The 17,028-nt window shown below is 43.1% G+C and overlaps 1 protein-coding gene across 1 annotated transcript in view; it reads right to left on the bottom strand.

The window, feature by feature from the left end:
* LOC124805723 (putative inorganic phosphate cotransporter) overlaps positions 1-17,028 on the bottom strand; it is a 131,998-nt gene that overhangs the window by 57,461 nt on the left and 57,509 nt on the right. Inside the window, exon 5 of the mRNA XM_047266293.1 lies at positions 10,663-10,907. Coding sequence (XP_047122249.1) covers positions 10,663-10,907 — 245 coding nt within the window. The remainder of the gene's footprint in view (positions 1-10,662; positions 10,908-17,028) is intronic.

Raw genomic sequence — 17,028 nt, 5'->3', positions numbered from 1 at the left:
AATACGAGTCAACATGTCCTCATATTTATTTGCTGCGAAGTAAGAGCGAAAATAAAATTAGACACATGTGGACGAAGACAGTAGAGTTCCGATAATATTCCCTCCCCGTGTGCAATCTGCGAATGTAGCAGCAAATTGGAAATGGACGTGGAAATGACACAGGGACAACATATACCCTCCGCCACACGCCGTGTAATGGCATGTGGTGCACATATGTACATGTACATCTACTGCTCATTTTTCTTGTGATTGGGGGAAGGTTGTCTTTATGGCTCTTTGATGACTGTTGAACATTTCTAAAGTGCTGTGATACTACACAAACAAACGCATCACAAAACTGTCTTCTCTTCTTTGGTCTGACCACTCTTTAGAGTGAAACCGATTTGATAAGTGCCGCAGAAAGATAAACATTACTTAAGCTTTCAATAGACGAGGCTCCTTCAATACGATCTAACGCTTCTTTTAATAAACTTCTGCCTGTGGTTTACCTTCTCCAGTGCGCTGTGATCCTTCCACATCACTTCACGTAGTGCACTCATTGAAAAAAAAACTGATTTGTGCAGTGAAGGTACGTTAAAAGGCATAAATATGTCCAATTGCACCATGACTCGGAACTTCCGTCACGCACTGACACAAATCACCAAACCAAGAAGAAGTAGTGCAACATAAACGGACGTTGGTAGATGTGTTTCTATATCTGAAAAATGCGATCTGTTCAAATTTCGATCCAATCGTATAGCTGGTAGCGTCACTGGAGGATGTCAATCAGGTTTTCTGCAAATGCACACAGTGACGGACGTGAGCTTCAGTTACCTTTGAGACCGGACTTAATGATTTCATGTTAGTCAAGAATGCCTTTAAGGTTTCACTGAGTTTGAAGGAGGTCGTACAATAGAGCTGCGAGAAGCTAAATGTTCTTTCTGTGGTACTACGGAAAGACTTTCCAGGAATGTAGCCACTGCACAGGATTTCTGGCAGCAGCGGTCACGGGAATGTACGGTCGTAAGAAGACAGGGCTCTGGATGGCCACGTGCCACTACCGGGAGGGACGATCATCGTGTTCGGCGTAAGGCCCTGCCGCATCGTATCACATCTGCAGCAGCAATCTGAGCAGCAGTTGGAACCACAACGACACAACGAACTGTTACAAATCAGTTACTTCATGGACATCTCCGAGTAAGGCGCTCTGCAGTGTGCATTCCAGTGACCCCAAACCACTCCATTTGCGACTTAAACGGTGCCAAGCAATAGCTGATTGGAGAGCGGGGAGGTGTGTTGTGTTTTCTGATGAAAGCTGCTTCTGTCTCGGCGTCAGTGATGGCTGTGTGTTGGTTAGGAGGAGGCAAGTTGAGGGCATACATCCAACCTGCCTGCGTGCTGGACTCAATGGGCCTACATCTGGAGTGCGATTTCATATAACAGCAGAAGTACTCTAGTGGTTATCCCACGCATCCTGACTGCAAAAATGTTCGTCAGTCTGGTAATTCGACCTGTTTGTGCTGCTTTCATGAACAGCATACCAGGAAGTGTTCTCCAACAGGATAACGCTCTCCCATATGACGCAGTGGTAACACAACATTCTCTACAGAGTGTTGACTTGTTACCTTGGTCTGCTCGATCTGTCTCCAACCGAGCTCATATGGGACGTCATCGGACTACTACTGCAGCGTCATTCACAAACATCATTAACCGTCCCTGTATTGACGACCAAGGGCAACATGCATGGAACTCCATCTCACAGACTGACATGCGGCACGCGTACAACAAAATGCACGCACTTTTTCATGCTTACATCCAACATGCTGGCGGTTACACCGGTTATTGATGCACCAACATTTCAGATTTGGAATGGCTTATTTTGCGATTACATTAACCTGCTATCTTGCAATGTTGATAGCTGAAACATGGTGCCTAGACAAACGTATTCCCGAAATTTCACTACTCTACATTATTTTTTGGTATAGTGATTTCTTTCCGTCAGTGTATTTTAGGGTGACTCGTGAGTAAGTTCAAAGATCTGAGGACCACACGTAACAAGCGCTGTAGTGTTGGAACCATCTTTCGAGCTGAGGTTAGCTTTGCACTTTACCTAATTTAAACTTACATTTATGTACTTTGACGGGCAACTGCCGATCCCTACAACAAGCGCTGATGCTGCGCAGAAAACTTACGTCAGGAAAGAAGGTTCACTGAAATTTTAGGTTTGTGAGTAAAATTGCACTTGATCCAAATGTGGACCTTGGTAAAACTGGAAAGGAATAATTTCAAGTGAAATGTTATGTTATACAAATAGAAACATAGTAGATAGGTAAAGCAGAAAGTGAAGATGTGCCAGAAATAATGTCTATTAATGTCTTAATACAAGCAAGGACATACTGATAGTACATTTATGTCGGATGTGAATTAGCACTGGGGGTAACAGACATATGGTAATACGGTTTGATGAACCAATGTTTTCCGCCACATTCTGTCGCTTGTCGGGTCTCCAGCTTCATCCGAGCAGACATCAAGATTTATCTACTCTCTTTTAAGTGCCTGACAATCGGTTCCCATGCTTTGCCTTGCTTTCTTTTTCATTGAGGTGACAATCAACACAGAGCCCAGTTTGGGTACCACATTTATGTGTGGGTATGATGTATCCAGAAAGCTCCTTTCGGTATTTGGAGCGATGTTTTAGAGCGTCACCTCCTTGCACAGAAAGTAACCCAGCTGTAACGGCTAAAACCGCCAGGAAGCACCCTAAAAATATAATGTTGGACCTTTCTGAACAGCTATCAATACCATTCTCCCGCAAAACTACGTGTGCGTCCGGAATAACCGTCTGGATGTCATTGTACTAGCTTTACTGCGTTTTAACCGTACACACATAAAGAGTGAAACAGTTGCTGCGAACTAACGCCAGATATGCATACGCTTCTGCACGAAATGGTACGTTGAATTTACTCACTGTGTAGTAAAATATTTAACTGGAGCGTTGGGCAGATCGTTTACATGCACGTTCTCATTTTTAAAAAATACTACTAGTATTTTATGGAAATACATATCGACACTCCAGAGATGAACAGAGACTGCATCTGACGTAGGTGGAGAAAAATCACGTGGGTTGATAGTTCCAACATACACGTTGTATCCAGCAAATGAAGGAACTGCAAGTTAAAGGGAATATACGTATTCACCCTCAGAATATATCGCGAACAAGTATGCGACGGAATGTTAATAACTGAACACTGAGCAGTACGTAGGAGGATTACAACATCTGCTATTACATTTCTTATACTAAACTAATGAACCGTTACAGCTGCATTGATTGGAAATTTATCTGCAAGATTATTTTAGGTTACATGACGCACAAAAATGGCAACACGCAGATCACTTAAAAGGACAGGCGAAATCAAAAGTGATTCTTTAAAATACACTGTAAGAACATCGTTTGAGAGAGCTAGAGACAGTGTATTAGTAGTCCACAATTGGCACATACGGGCGACGGCTCTCCACTATTTAAAGTTTCTTTGCGTCTCGTCAGTTCAAAGAAAATAAATATTTTGTCAACGGATATTACTGTGAGCATCAGTATGTAGACAGCAGAAGTATTTGGTAGATACACTGCACAAGAAAGTATCACGTATTCTTAACACTGCAATTGTCTCCCATAGGAACGGCACCTCTGACACACATTTACCCCTTCTTCTGACGTCTCTGCGATGGAGGTCAGTACTGCGACACCCAGCTTTAAAATCACATGGTGTCCTTATGGGTGGCTAAGGAAAGCAGTTCAGACATACCGCCGTTCAGAAATGACATGAAAAGTCCTTAGAACAGGCGTCAATGGAAGCACTCATTCCCTTGGGGCTTTGATTCTCACACGTTACGCGGTCGAAAACGACAATTTCCAGTGTAATGAACAACAGTACAACGTTCTTGATGACGTTTGATGCTGCTGACGCCCTTCGGACGATTCAACTCTTTTCTAAGGACATTGTGGGGCAGGAACCCTTCTGAACGTGACTTGACCGCTTTGGAGTGTAGTGCAACCAAAATTTTTGCACTGGTATGCAGGGTGCTGTATTAGGGATTATTATAAACCATTCAACGAAATCTGAACGTGATGTAAATCAGAAAAGGATGTTTATGCTTTTTCAGCCCTCTTGACTCGCGCATTCCTGAGGCGTGATGATGGATTGGTGCAATATTAACATGTGTGCGAATAAAACTGCCAAGGACCTCTCCAAGACTCCACCGTCCTCCCAGTTTGGCAAGACCCTTAGTGCCACCCACACGCCTTTATTGAGCACATTAAAAGTGTACCTGTCAGAGACTTTGTCACCCAACCAGCTGAGTGGTGCCTTGCAACTGCTCTAACGTCTGAGACCACGCAACCCCACCTAAGACACCACTGAGCTAGATAGGTGACAAAATCTCTGACGAGTACATTTATAATGCGCTCATCAAAGGAGTGTGGATGGTACTGAGGGTGTTGTCAATGTGGCAGGTATTAGAGGGACCCTTCGCTGCTTTATTCATACTAATGCCAGCGTTGTATCGAACCATAGTCAGGGCACAGGAAGACGAGAAACAGTAGAGCTAAAAAAGCATAAACAACCTTTGCTGCTTCACGTCACGTTCAAATTTCGTCGAATGGTTTTGAATGGTCCCCAGTTGTTCCGAACCTGTATACCAGAGCAAAATTGCGGTTTCACTACAGTCCAAACGGATCAGATAATGTTCAGTGGGGTTGAAGATCGTAATATTCTTGGAGTAGAGTTCAATCGATAGGGGGTGTCAGCAGTGTCGAACGAACGTTGTTAAGACGTTGTTCTGTTGCCCATCGCACTGCAGTCTACCGTTTTTGACCATGATATGTTGGGAATCAACGTCACAAGGAGAGGCGTGGTCTTATTAACGCCTTTTATCCCACATTCTCAGGGCTTTTCATGTCTATTGAGAGCGGCGGTTTGTCTAACATGTTTTCCTCGGGCTTCCATGAGAAAACAGCGTTATTTCAACGTTAGGTGTCGGGATTCTAACCTCCATCGCGGAGACGTCAAAAGCAAAAGAGGAAGGAGGGGGAGGGGGTTAAATGTGGACAAGAGGCGGTGTGACGCGTGCACGAAGCCATTAGATTAGGCAGAATTGTAGTGAAATTTGGTGCCAATGTCACATTATTAACCCACCTTACACATCTCATAAATTTCTAAGAAGTAATCTTTTTTTCTTTTTTTGGATGTATCCACATCTAGCTGTTCCTAGCATCGCCAAGACCAAGGATGACGTCGCAGAGCGCCACGCTTTTGCACCATTACAGAGGAAGGGGAGGTTGTAGCCATCTCTGAGCCAAATTTCAACTTATGCATCGCAGTGGGAGACGATTACGGTGTTTCGAAAAAGTGTACTTTTATTTTATCTTATTTTATTTTTATTTCTATTTATTTATTTTTTGCACAGTGTATTAACATGTGCACTAATACAAAAACGTAAGTAAGATAAGCGTACTGAATAGTGAACACGACATTTTATGTATTATCGCGTTCTTTTCTCCCTCTTTCTCTTTTTTTTTTCCTTTTGTTAGCCCTATCTTCAGACAATGTAATTAATATGTCAGTTACAGAATTCCATAGTTGTGATATGATGAGGACTATAAAATTAATGCATGACGATGAATATATATTATTATTGTCAAAAGTAACAACAATAACACACACTCATCTTCCTACATTAATTTTGTTCTCCTTATTATGTAACAACTATGGTATTCTGTAACTCATATATATATATATATATATATATATATATATATGAGTTACAGAATGCCAATATAAAAACACTCCTGCAGCTAGCAAAATTTACTTAAAAACAATATCTGTACTAGTAATAATACAATCAACTCATGTCAAAGACCATGATGTAGTAAAGTGTAATATCAATCATATCCATTTTCTTTGTGAAAACATCCAGTTTTGACCTTCTGTGAATCAGTGTAAAACCAACTACAGCTAAATGCTGTGTATATTTGTGTACATAGCTTGATAATGTACATTATAGAAACAGGTTTGATATGGATACCCAAGGCAGTGCACTTTAAGTACCTAAAACGTAAGAAACTTTCGGTTTCATACACGTTTCGTCACCGATTTCATTTCATTTCCGCCAGCAGCATCAGCACAGCATCTAGCTAGCACTTGGTCCACTGCATAAAGTTCTTCTAACACCTCCATCTGATGACGCCTCCAGTGGCTCGAAAACATGTTTATGGTTGAATAAATAGTACCAAAAAATAAAAAAACGACTGGTTGCGTATTTATTACCATATAAATCGCCAAAGAAGCTTTTGAAATGTGCTACTAAAGAGAAATCCTAAGAATTAAATGAATAGTTAGAATGACTGATGATGAGAAATTGAGACAGACTAGGAAAAAGATTGCTAAAAGAAGTAGTCGGTTGATAGGAAACATCTTGAAGCATCTGGGAATCGTCAATTTCGTAATGAAACGAAATGTGGAGCGCAATAAATATGGAAAGATACCAAAGTTAGAAAATAATCAGCGGGTTCAAATAGCGGTGGGCTATTGTAGCCATAAAGAGGCGAAGAGGCTTGCACAGAATAGACTAGTGTGGAGAGCTGCATCGAAACCGTCTTATGAATGAAGACATCAACTCCAGCGACTATTGCAGCTAAGCTCTGCATCGTGTTTACATATGACAAGTTACAGCTTGCTTCAAACACTTCGACAGCTGGGGGGGGGGGGGGGGGAGCACAACATAACTTTCAGTAATCAGCAGACTTACTGATTACAAATATCACATGAAGAGTTATGCTAGGTGACGCTTTATTCATAAGACCACGGAGGACGCAGAGTTTAACCTGATTATCGAGGATTACATGCAAGGCCAATGGTTTTTTTTACGTATACTTATTTGACTTTGCAGTTCCAGAGTTCTTAGGCAACTGAGAGTACAATATCGTAAAACATAAATCTGCTAATGGTGGCCCATCCTGGGCAATGAAACTGGAACAAAGCAGACGATATCCTCAATTTACATATATGAATAATCGCTACCTGTACCAGTTCAGCTACTCAGAAATCAACTACACCATTGAAATGCAAAATTCAAGCATTAACTTCTAGTGTAAAAGAAAACTGATAACATGTATTGTTGATATAAAATACTTAATACGGTATTACGGAAGAGTCATGAAGATTAGATGAGTAAATCGAATAAGCAGTAGAGGAACTGAATGGAACTGGGGGAATTAAAGTGTAATGGCACAAATGAACAAAAAGAAGGTACCTGTTGATTGGACAGATCCTGAGTCATCAAAGCGAAGTCTATTTGGTTATGAAAGGAAGCGTGTAAAGGGATGGGGAAGGGTCTGAGGAAAAGTAGTATACTCCAGGGCTTGACTACAGCAAGCAGATTCAAGTGGATGCAGTTTGCAGTAATTATGTAGAGATGAAGAGGCTTGTACAGGATACTGGCATGGCAAGCTGAATTAAACCAGTTTTCAGACTGATGAACACAATTTCAACATTATTCTGAAATAAATAATTAAGTAATTTGCAAGAAAATTAATATCTTCCGAATAAAAATCTATACAATGACAAGTGGGATGTCAATGCATGACGCTTTTCCGCTGCAGAATTATCAGAGCTACACACAATTAGCCATTATATGGGGTAAATCGCTAACGAACTATGGTTTATGATTCACAAATAAATAATAGTACACACACTAACGTTAAAGTAAGCAGTGTTATCAATAAACAGTAATAATAACACAAGTCTAATTTCATAAATTTTTTGTACATTCTAAGACAAAAAAATGGTTGCACAACGAAGGAGTTATCCGAATGGGATGGAAACCAGTAGATGTGATGTGCATTTAGTGACAAAAAAAGGCTACAATTTCAGAAAAACTGGATGATTTAATCAAGAGAAAGAGCTTCACAAATTGAATAAGTCAATAACTCGTTGGGCCACCTCTGGCCCGTATGCAAGCAGTTATTCGGCTTGGCTTTAATTGATAGAGTTGTTGGAAGACCACATGAAGGACATCGTGATAATTCTGTCCAATAGGCGTGTTAGATCGTCAAAATCCAGAGATGGTTGGAGGGCCCTGTCCTTAATGCTCCAAACGTTCTCAACTGGGGAGAGGTCCAGCGACTTTAGTGTCAAGATAGGCATTGGCTAATACGAAGACAAGCAGTAGGAACTCTCGCCGTATGCACTCGGGCATTAACTTGCAGAAATGTAGGCCCTGTATGACTTGCCATGAAGGACAACGGAACGTGGCTTAGAATGTCGTCGACGTACCCCTGTCCCCCAAGAGTGCTGCGAAAGACAATCTAAGGGGTCCTGCTATGAAAGGAAATGGCACTCAAGGCTATTACTCCTGGTTGTTGTGCAGTGTGGATGGCAACAATCAGTTTGGTATCCCACAACAGTCCGGGACGTCTCCAAATACGTTCCTCTTCATCCTGGATTCTCACTGATTGGAACAGAATTTATCTTCAGTGATGAGTCCCGCTTCGAATTGAGGCCCGATGACCAACAAAGACTTGTCTGGGGACGCCTCGGACAGCAGTAGGATACCAACTTGCATGTCGCCCGTAACACAGCCTGAAAACAAGAATTGATAGTCTGGGTATCATTTCCTGTCATAGCAGGACCTCTCTGGTTGTCATCTGTGGCACCTTCACAGCGCAGCGATACGTTGCAGTATACTGCACCCTGTTTGTTGCCCTTCATGGCAAACCATCCTGGGCTTACATTTCAGTAAGATAACATCCACCTGCACACGAAGAGTTTCTACAGCTCGTATTCGTGGCTGCCAAACCATATCTTGGCCAGCAGGATCACTAAATCTTTCCTCAATTGAGAACGTTTTTTAGCATTATGGGAGAGGTCCTCCAACCCGCTCAGAATTTTGACGATCTGACGCACTAATTGGACAGAATTTCTCACGATATCCCTCAGGAGGAGATTCACTAACTCTCTCAATCAATGCCAAGTGAATAACTGCTTCCATAAGGACCAGACGTGCACCAACGCGTTACTGACTTGTTCAATTTGTGAAGCTGTTTCTCTTGAAAAAATCATCCAATTATTCTGAAAGTGTAATCGTTTATTTGTCTCTACATGTAAATGACGCTCATCGATTTCTCTCCCATTCGGATAATTTCTTCGTGGCGCATACTTGTGAGAGTGTATTTAATTCAATTATTGACCCTAGCAACTTAATAATGCTAACTATCATAATTAAGAGCCAATGCCACTAACAAGTAAATTTTGAGCCTGCCGCAAGAATCGGAATAAAAAATCTTTTCACAATATCGAATTTTATCTTTGTATGCTGTTAATAGTAAATGATTTTCTTTTACTGAACAAGTGAGGGATTGTAATTAGAACATTTGTTAGAACACCTGATAAAATAAGAACTGGTCCTTGGCACCATTTTTAATGACACAGCTGGAGTCTCAGTTAGTGTTTGAATAGTTTAAATGTTGTGAAATAAATTGCTTACTGGTGCAGTGAGTGTGTTTCGTACCCAAATATAAGATGCAGATAGCACTATATAAGGGTTGCGAGGAGCCAGGAGGAACACACTAGTGCTGTGGGTGTAATTTGGGTGGCAATAAAACTTCACACTGGATGTAGCGTGAATCCTGGTCCTAGATACATTTCGTGAAATTTTTGTTCCGTCGTTGGTATACTTGTGGCTGAAGGCCAAGCGATTGACAGAATTGTGTGATACCGTTCATGTACTGACTGTTTATACTTGGGCGGGCCATTGTCTACATACATTAAAACGGTAACCCGCCTCCGTTACCGAGGTCGCTAACACACACGTGTGTGACGTCACTCGACTCGGAGATGAGCCGGTTCCAGTGCTGGCAGTCGACGATGTTTTCGCTGCCAGTATTTGGCCGGCAAGTGACGGAGAAATGGTGGAGTAAAATTCTCGTCCCCTGTCTTTGCTTCAATGTCCTGGATTACTTTCCAAACCCCTCTGCGGTGGCTCGTGAAGTCAGGACATATGACAAATTTTACGGTGATCCGTCCAACAGACGAGAACGTTAAGCTCGGTGCCTCCTTGGTTCTATTTCAAAGGAGTCGATTATGACTGGCACCAGGTTTCACCCTCTCCCTTCTGGTATGATCACACAACGTAAACATGACACCACAGTACACAAACGTATCCATTACAGTAACCTACACTGAACAAACTCACTGCAGACAAAACTCTCATACACCGCGAGGAATGGGGCCATTGTGCGCCGTGGAATTCAGTTAGGCCGCTGAATGGTAACATGAAATCTCCCAGACAACAATGCGCTACGTCTCTCTCTCTCTCTCTCTCTGAAATAGTTTTGAACGCATAATATACGACTTTAAAAATTTTCCGTAGTGTTTGGACTTTGAATATGGATTGAATGAAGCTACCACGGACAGTGAATCTTTCGTCAGTTTACCATAACTGCAGCACATGCTTATTGTTTTAGTTATAGTTAATGTCGTTGCAGATAACAAATTACAGGCATATATTCCGGTGGCGCATATAAAAATGATCATACATTGTTCCACTAATATCGTAGGAAATTACCAGGTAGCTGGTTAATTCATACAAACTACGACAACTCTCAATCACTGGCATTAGACTGCTTACCTCCTTTTCAAGCTCCTTCTTCTCTTTGCTTTCTTTCAGATCTCTTCCAGTGTGCGTCAAAAGAAAGTCCTTTTCTTTCTCTGTGATCCTAGGGTGCGACTCAGGCTCATCGTAGATAAAGTACAAACATGGAATCACCAGAGCTATTGCGACGCCGCCGAAAATGTAGAATACAGAGTACCAGCCCAGGTTCTTCACAATGGTTCCAGACAATGCCATTGATATTACAGTGCCCAGGTATGACGCTGCAAATAGAAATAAATAAATTAATTAAAAAATAGGGTGTATTTAAAGTGAATATAGAAAATGATAGCGCTGGTAGAGCGGGTCATAACAAGCTATTCCTCATAGCAACCCATGTCCGGATCCCTTAGCGTGCGGCGCTAAGAGTCGTTTAACAGCGTCGCACGCCGCCAAGACGGTAGGCACACAGCATGCCATCCGAGCCATCATGGTAGCAGGTCTGCAGGGCAACGAATTTGTGACATCAACATAAAAGATACGTCGGATTAAAGTTTTATGATGGAGCGTTGTTCTTGGGAGGGAAGGGCAGACATGCACTGTGCTTCCGGGTCGGCGGATGGAAATGCTCACGCTGCTCAAGGGTTGTACATTCGGCGGTTTACAAATCATCGAGTACCAGATCCACGCGCATTTACTGTCATTACAGATCCCTACCAGAGACAGGTTCACTTGTCATACATTTTCCACTGGCACGTCCTCGTGATGGCACATGTACATTTAAAGCCTACTTCGAACCCCGGTATATTCATTTTGTGTTACAGATGCGAAGGCAAGACGGGCAGTCGTCAACGCACAGTGCATACGCCAGGGCTTGAAAGGAGCGTTAGTACTGTTGGAAAACGCACCCTCAAGATCCCGTAGTGCTCCATGGGAAAGGGATGTAAGCCATTGCATTTGGCATTTGTGGCATGGAGGTGATTTGCACTCCTACCGCCTTCAGAAGGTTCATTCCCTTAACCTAGACGATTTACCACGTCAAATTCAATTCTGCCAGTGGTTTTTGCAAACTTATGGTATTCAACCGGACTTTACGAACCGCGTACCTTTTTATGGATGAAGAATCCTTTACACGAGAGGGTATGTTCAACAGCCACAATCAGCACGTGTGGGCAAGGGGAAAATCCAGACGCCGCCTTTGTACATAATTACCAAGACCGCCCTGCCGTTGTGGCCGAGCGGTTCTAGGCTCTTCAGTCTGGAACCGCGCTACCGCTACGGTTGCAGGTTCGAATCCTGCCTCGGGTATGGATGTGTGTGATGTCCTTAGGTTAGTTAGGTTTAAGTAGTTGTAAGTTCTAGGGGACTGATGAGCTCAGATGTTAGGTCCCACAGTGCTCAGAGCACTTTGAGCCATTTTTTCACCAAGACCACTTTGCTGTCAACATTTGGGCCTGCTTAGTAGGTGATAATCTGTTCGGTGCATATTCGAGGGTTGGAACTTCAATAATGGCAACTATTTATTTACAGCCCGTACAAAATAAATATGTGTTTCAAAGTTTTACTGTCCATCAGAGAAGTCACCAGCATTGTGTATAACCCGATGCCAGCGATGTGTAACTCGTAGGATAGATACTCTTAGCAGTGCCAGTTGTGTTAACAGTTCGAGCGGCGCGGTCTGTTGCTCGACGGATTTGTAGCAGTTCTGAAGCGAATGCCGTGAAGTGTTTCCTTCAGTTTAGAAATCGAGTTGAACTCACGAGGGCTTAAGTCAGGGGAGTGCAGTAGGTGGTATAGCATTTAGCAGCTCCAACATTCAAACAAATCAGTAACAGCTTGCACTGTACGTGCTTGAGCGTCCTGCAAAATGATGGTCGGGCCCTGCAGAAAGTGTCATCACTTCTGTCTCTAAGCTGGTCGTAGGATGTGTTCCAAAAATGAACAGTATGGGGAAAGAAGTGGTGACACTTTCTGCAGGACCTGACCATCATTTTGCAGGACAATGCTCAAGCACGTACAGTGCAAGCTGTTACTGATTTGTTTTGCTGATGAGGCTGCTAAGTGCTATACCACCTACTGCACTTCAGTGACTTAAGCCCTCGTGAGTTCAACTCGATTTCTAAACTGAAGGAAACACTTCACGGCATTCGCTTCAGAACTGCTACAAATTCGTCGGGCAATAGACCGCGCCGCTCGAACTATCAACACAACTGGCACTGCTAAGAGTATCCTACGACTTCCACATCGCTGGCAACGGGTTATACACAATGCTGGTGACTACTTTGAAGGCCAGTAAAACTTTGAAACACGTATCTATTTTGTACGAGCTGCAAATAAATAGTTGCTACTATTAAAGTTCCAACCCTCGTATGTTCCACCTGCGACTGAACGCAAACAGATACTTAATCTTTTTACGAGAAACTCTGCCAGAGTTTCTGGAGCATGTTCCATTAAGTGCGACAGAGAATGTGGTTATAACACGATGGTGCACCTGTGGTCTTCCAACACGCAGTGCGAGTTCATTTGGATGAAACTTTTGGTGAGAACTGGATAAGGCGCGGTGGGCCGGTGGCATGGTCTGCACATTCACCCAACTTGAAGCCCATTGTTGTTTTTTTTCTTCTGGGGTCACCCGATGCAATTTCCACTTTGCCAGGAGTGTTTGAGAGAGTCGACAGTCACTCCAGAGTCGTTGCATTCAAGCAGTGGGGCATAATTTCGAGCACTTTTTGTAATTGTTTTCAAATAAAGGTTATAACATTTCACAACGACTTCTCATTTACTTTGACGCCACAAATACATTGAAAACGTTGTCCTGTAGACGTGCTGCCATGACGGTTCCAATGGCCTCCTCGCAGCGCGCGGCGCTAGTGTCGTATGCTAAGGGATGCGGACATGGTTTGTTAAGTGAAATATGCTTGTTATGATCCACTCTACCACCCCCTCATTTTTTTACATTCGTTATATGTATATTCCTTTAAAAACACATTGTACACATAAAAGAATTCAACACACATTAGAAAACTGACCAGTTGTGAAAAACTACTGACTAACATCTTCATTCCGCTGTCGGCATAAGCTTTTCTGTTTTCTGCAAAATCATAATTGGGTCATTACATGGTTAAGGGCGTAGCATTTATTCAATTTAAATTGAAGTATTAACGTGAAAATAAAACACAGCTGACCTGAATATGAACAATATAGGGCGAAGTTTTGATGTTGCGAACTGTATTGATTATGTTCAGAAAAAACAGAACTCCTTAAACGACTGGAGATAGAACGTTCATATTCACAGAACATGTACGTTTTTATGTTTTGCAGAAATGATTAGCAATTGACCCATGCCGGCCCGCGGGTTCAAGTCAACATCGATAACGAGGCGCAACACCACCTACCGGCAAAACGAGCGTGCGGCTCTCGTTGTCGCTACAAACCGAAGGTAATGGATCAGTGTGACTTGAACAGAGGTGCAGGATGCCTCGCAAATGTATACTCCAACCATACCTCCAAATCAGTGATTTGAAAGGGCGTATTATTGGCATGACGCGAATGTGATGCATCCATCCGGAAAATTGCTCCTCGTATGGGACGAAGTGTTTCGGCAGTGCAACGGGTGTGTGCACAGTGGTTCACGGAAGGCCGTAGAACACGACGAGATGCAATCAGGTCGCACCATCCAGATGACACCCCAGTAGATCGACGCATCCGAATGGCAGCGCTGCACGAACACGTGCCTAGCCCACCAGATTACCAGACTTACTGTCAGCTGAAAATGTGTGGGATATGGAGAAACGACGGGTGCAGCGCTGAGACCCAATGCCAAGCACCACAGATGAACTGTGGAACCACTTGAGTGCAGCATGGATCGCTATACCGCAGGACGCCATTTGCGCCTTATACGCGCCGATTGCATCACGCAGTCGTTCAAGGTGTTCGGTTTTTTCTGAACATGAGTATATACTGAGTATGCTGATGCTATAACATGATACTAAATACTCATATACAACTACTCACTGGACGAAGTATCCGTATCCAAAGACTGGAAAACTGCATAGGTCACTCCAATATTAAGAAAGGCAATTAGAGTAATCCACTAAATTCCAGGCCCATATCATTATGACGGCGGTATTATGGAACATATATTGTGTTCGAACATTATGGAGTACCTTGAAGAGAACGGTCTATCGACACACAGACAGAACGGATTTAGAAAACATCGTTCTTGTGAAAAACAACTAGTTCTTTGCTCACACGAAGTGCTGAGTGCTATCGACAAGGAATTTCAAAATGATTCCGTATTTCTAGATTTCCAGAAGGCGTTTGACAACGTACCTTACAAGCGCCTTGTAATCAAATTGTGTGCTTATGGAATATCGTCTCAGTTATGCGACTGAATACGTGGTTTCCGGTCATAGAGGTCACAGTTCGTAGTCATTGGCGGAAAGTCATCGAGTAAAACAAAAGTGATTTCTGGCTTTCCCCAAGGACCTCTGTTGTTCCTTATCTAAATAAAGATTTAGGCAACAATCTGAGCAGACGTCTTAGATTGTTTATAGATGATTCTGTCATTCATCGTCTAGTAAAGTCATCGGAAGATCAAAATAACTAGCAGAACGAATTAGGAAATATATGTGTATGGTGCGAAAATTGGCAGTTGACGATAAATAATGAAAAGAGTGAGGTCATCCACAAGTGGGCTAAAAGAAATCTGTTAAACTTCAATTACTCAATAAATCAATCAAATTTAAAGGCCGTAATTTCAACTAAATACCTAGAAGTTACAATTACAAACAACGTAATTTGGAAAGGACACACAAAGATGTTATGGGGAAGGCGATTCAAAGACTGCGTTTTGGTGGCAGAACACTTAGAAGACGCAATAGATCTACTAAAGAGACTTCCTCCACTACGCTTGTCCGGCCTCTTCTGGAGTACTGCTGCGCGGAGTGGGATCTTTACCAGATAGGAGTACATCGAGAAAATTAAAAAAAGCAGCACGTTTTGTGTTATTGAGAAATAGGGGAGAGAGTGCCACTGACATGATTCAGGATTTGCGGTGAACATCATTAAAGCAAAGGCGTTTCTCGTGGAGGCGGGACATTCTCACCAAAGTTCAATCATCATCTCTGTCCTCCGAATGTGAAAAATATTTTGCTAACGCAGACCTATTTAGAGAGAAACTATCTTCATAATAGAATAAGGGAAACGAGGGCTCGCGCGGAAAGATATAGGGGTTCGTTTTCTCCACGCGCTCTTCGAGACCGGAATAATAGAGAATTATTGTGAAGGAGGTTCGATAAACCCTCTGCCAAGCACTTAAGTGTGATTTGCAGATTATCCATGGAGATGTAGATATAGACCTCCAGTCTCAGTGGATCCTAACGCACTTCTTAAAATGAACTTTGCTTCAAAATTTCGCTCCTTTTTGGACATGTCGTTTATCATAGAGGAGTAACTGTCAGCACTGCTCAGTGGTAGTCTTCGAAGAGTATGTGTCGTGGACAGTCTCACTGGTGGTTAATAATGAATTACCTGTCACACAGTCCAAGATCATTTTCTCAGTTTCTGCTGCGTGGACAATTCTTTGACGATAGTCTTGGCCAGATCTCTTTCAATGAAGACGGAACGTGGTGTGAAACATTTCTCTACATGTAGTATAGCTGGTCCCGTAGGTGGCGGGATGATAGAGTATCTACATTTTCAGGATATCAAAAGCTGAGGAACGAGGCTGCTTGGCATGCCGATGAAGGTCCAGAGAGAAGCGGCTGTCAAAATTAACAATTTATTTCCTACTCTTGCGTCAGCATTGAGGTGATGCGGGGAGTAAGCCACTCCCCAGAGTCACAGGTGCTGGCGACCAGCCTGCTTGTTGCATCACGTGCTCACGCCCTGCTCTGCTGACACCTGCTCACCTATTGCGTGAGCCACAGCACAGGTGTCAGCAGCGCGTCGAGATGAACAGGAGGCTAGGAGAGGTGGCCAACCACAGTATGAATAGCCGCACATGGGCAGCCAAAGCGTGCAGCGAGAGTGTGCGCCCACTGCACTGTCGGAAGACAGCTGCTGTGCCCGAGATGTGACTCAGTGCCCCTGGGTATGAATCCATCGAGTGAGGCAGGAAGTCGCGCCGTGCCACTAAGTCCAGAGGGTGAACTCAGTGCAATAAACTGTTACTGCGGCGGAGATTTGAACCCATGGCTGCTGCGCCTCCTCGTCTGGCTTAGTCCCTTCATCCTGGTAGGTTGCTGGGCTGACAATGAATCTGTTGCAAAATCGACAGCTATTTATTCCATATAGCAACGAACATTCTGTGTCAATGCGCCGTTTTTGTTCCCACACTACTGAAACTCTAACGATGGAGAAATCCGCTTGCCTGTGCCATGCATTACCACTATGATGGTAGGT

Source organism: Schistocerca piceifrons, chromosome 7, assembly GCF_021461385.2.
Source record: "Schistocerca piceifrons isolate TAMUIC-IGC-003096 chromosome 7, iqSchPice1.1, whole genome shotgun sequence".
NCBI lineage: Eukaryota > Metazoa > Arthropoda > Insecta > Orthoptera > Acrididae > Schistocerca > Schistocerca piceifrons.
This window is presented reverse-complemented; position numbering and strand designations above follow the sequence as displayed.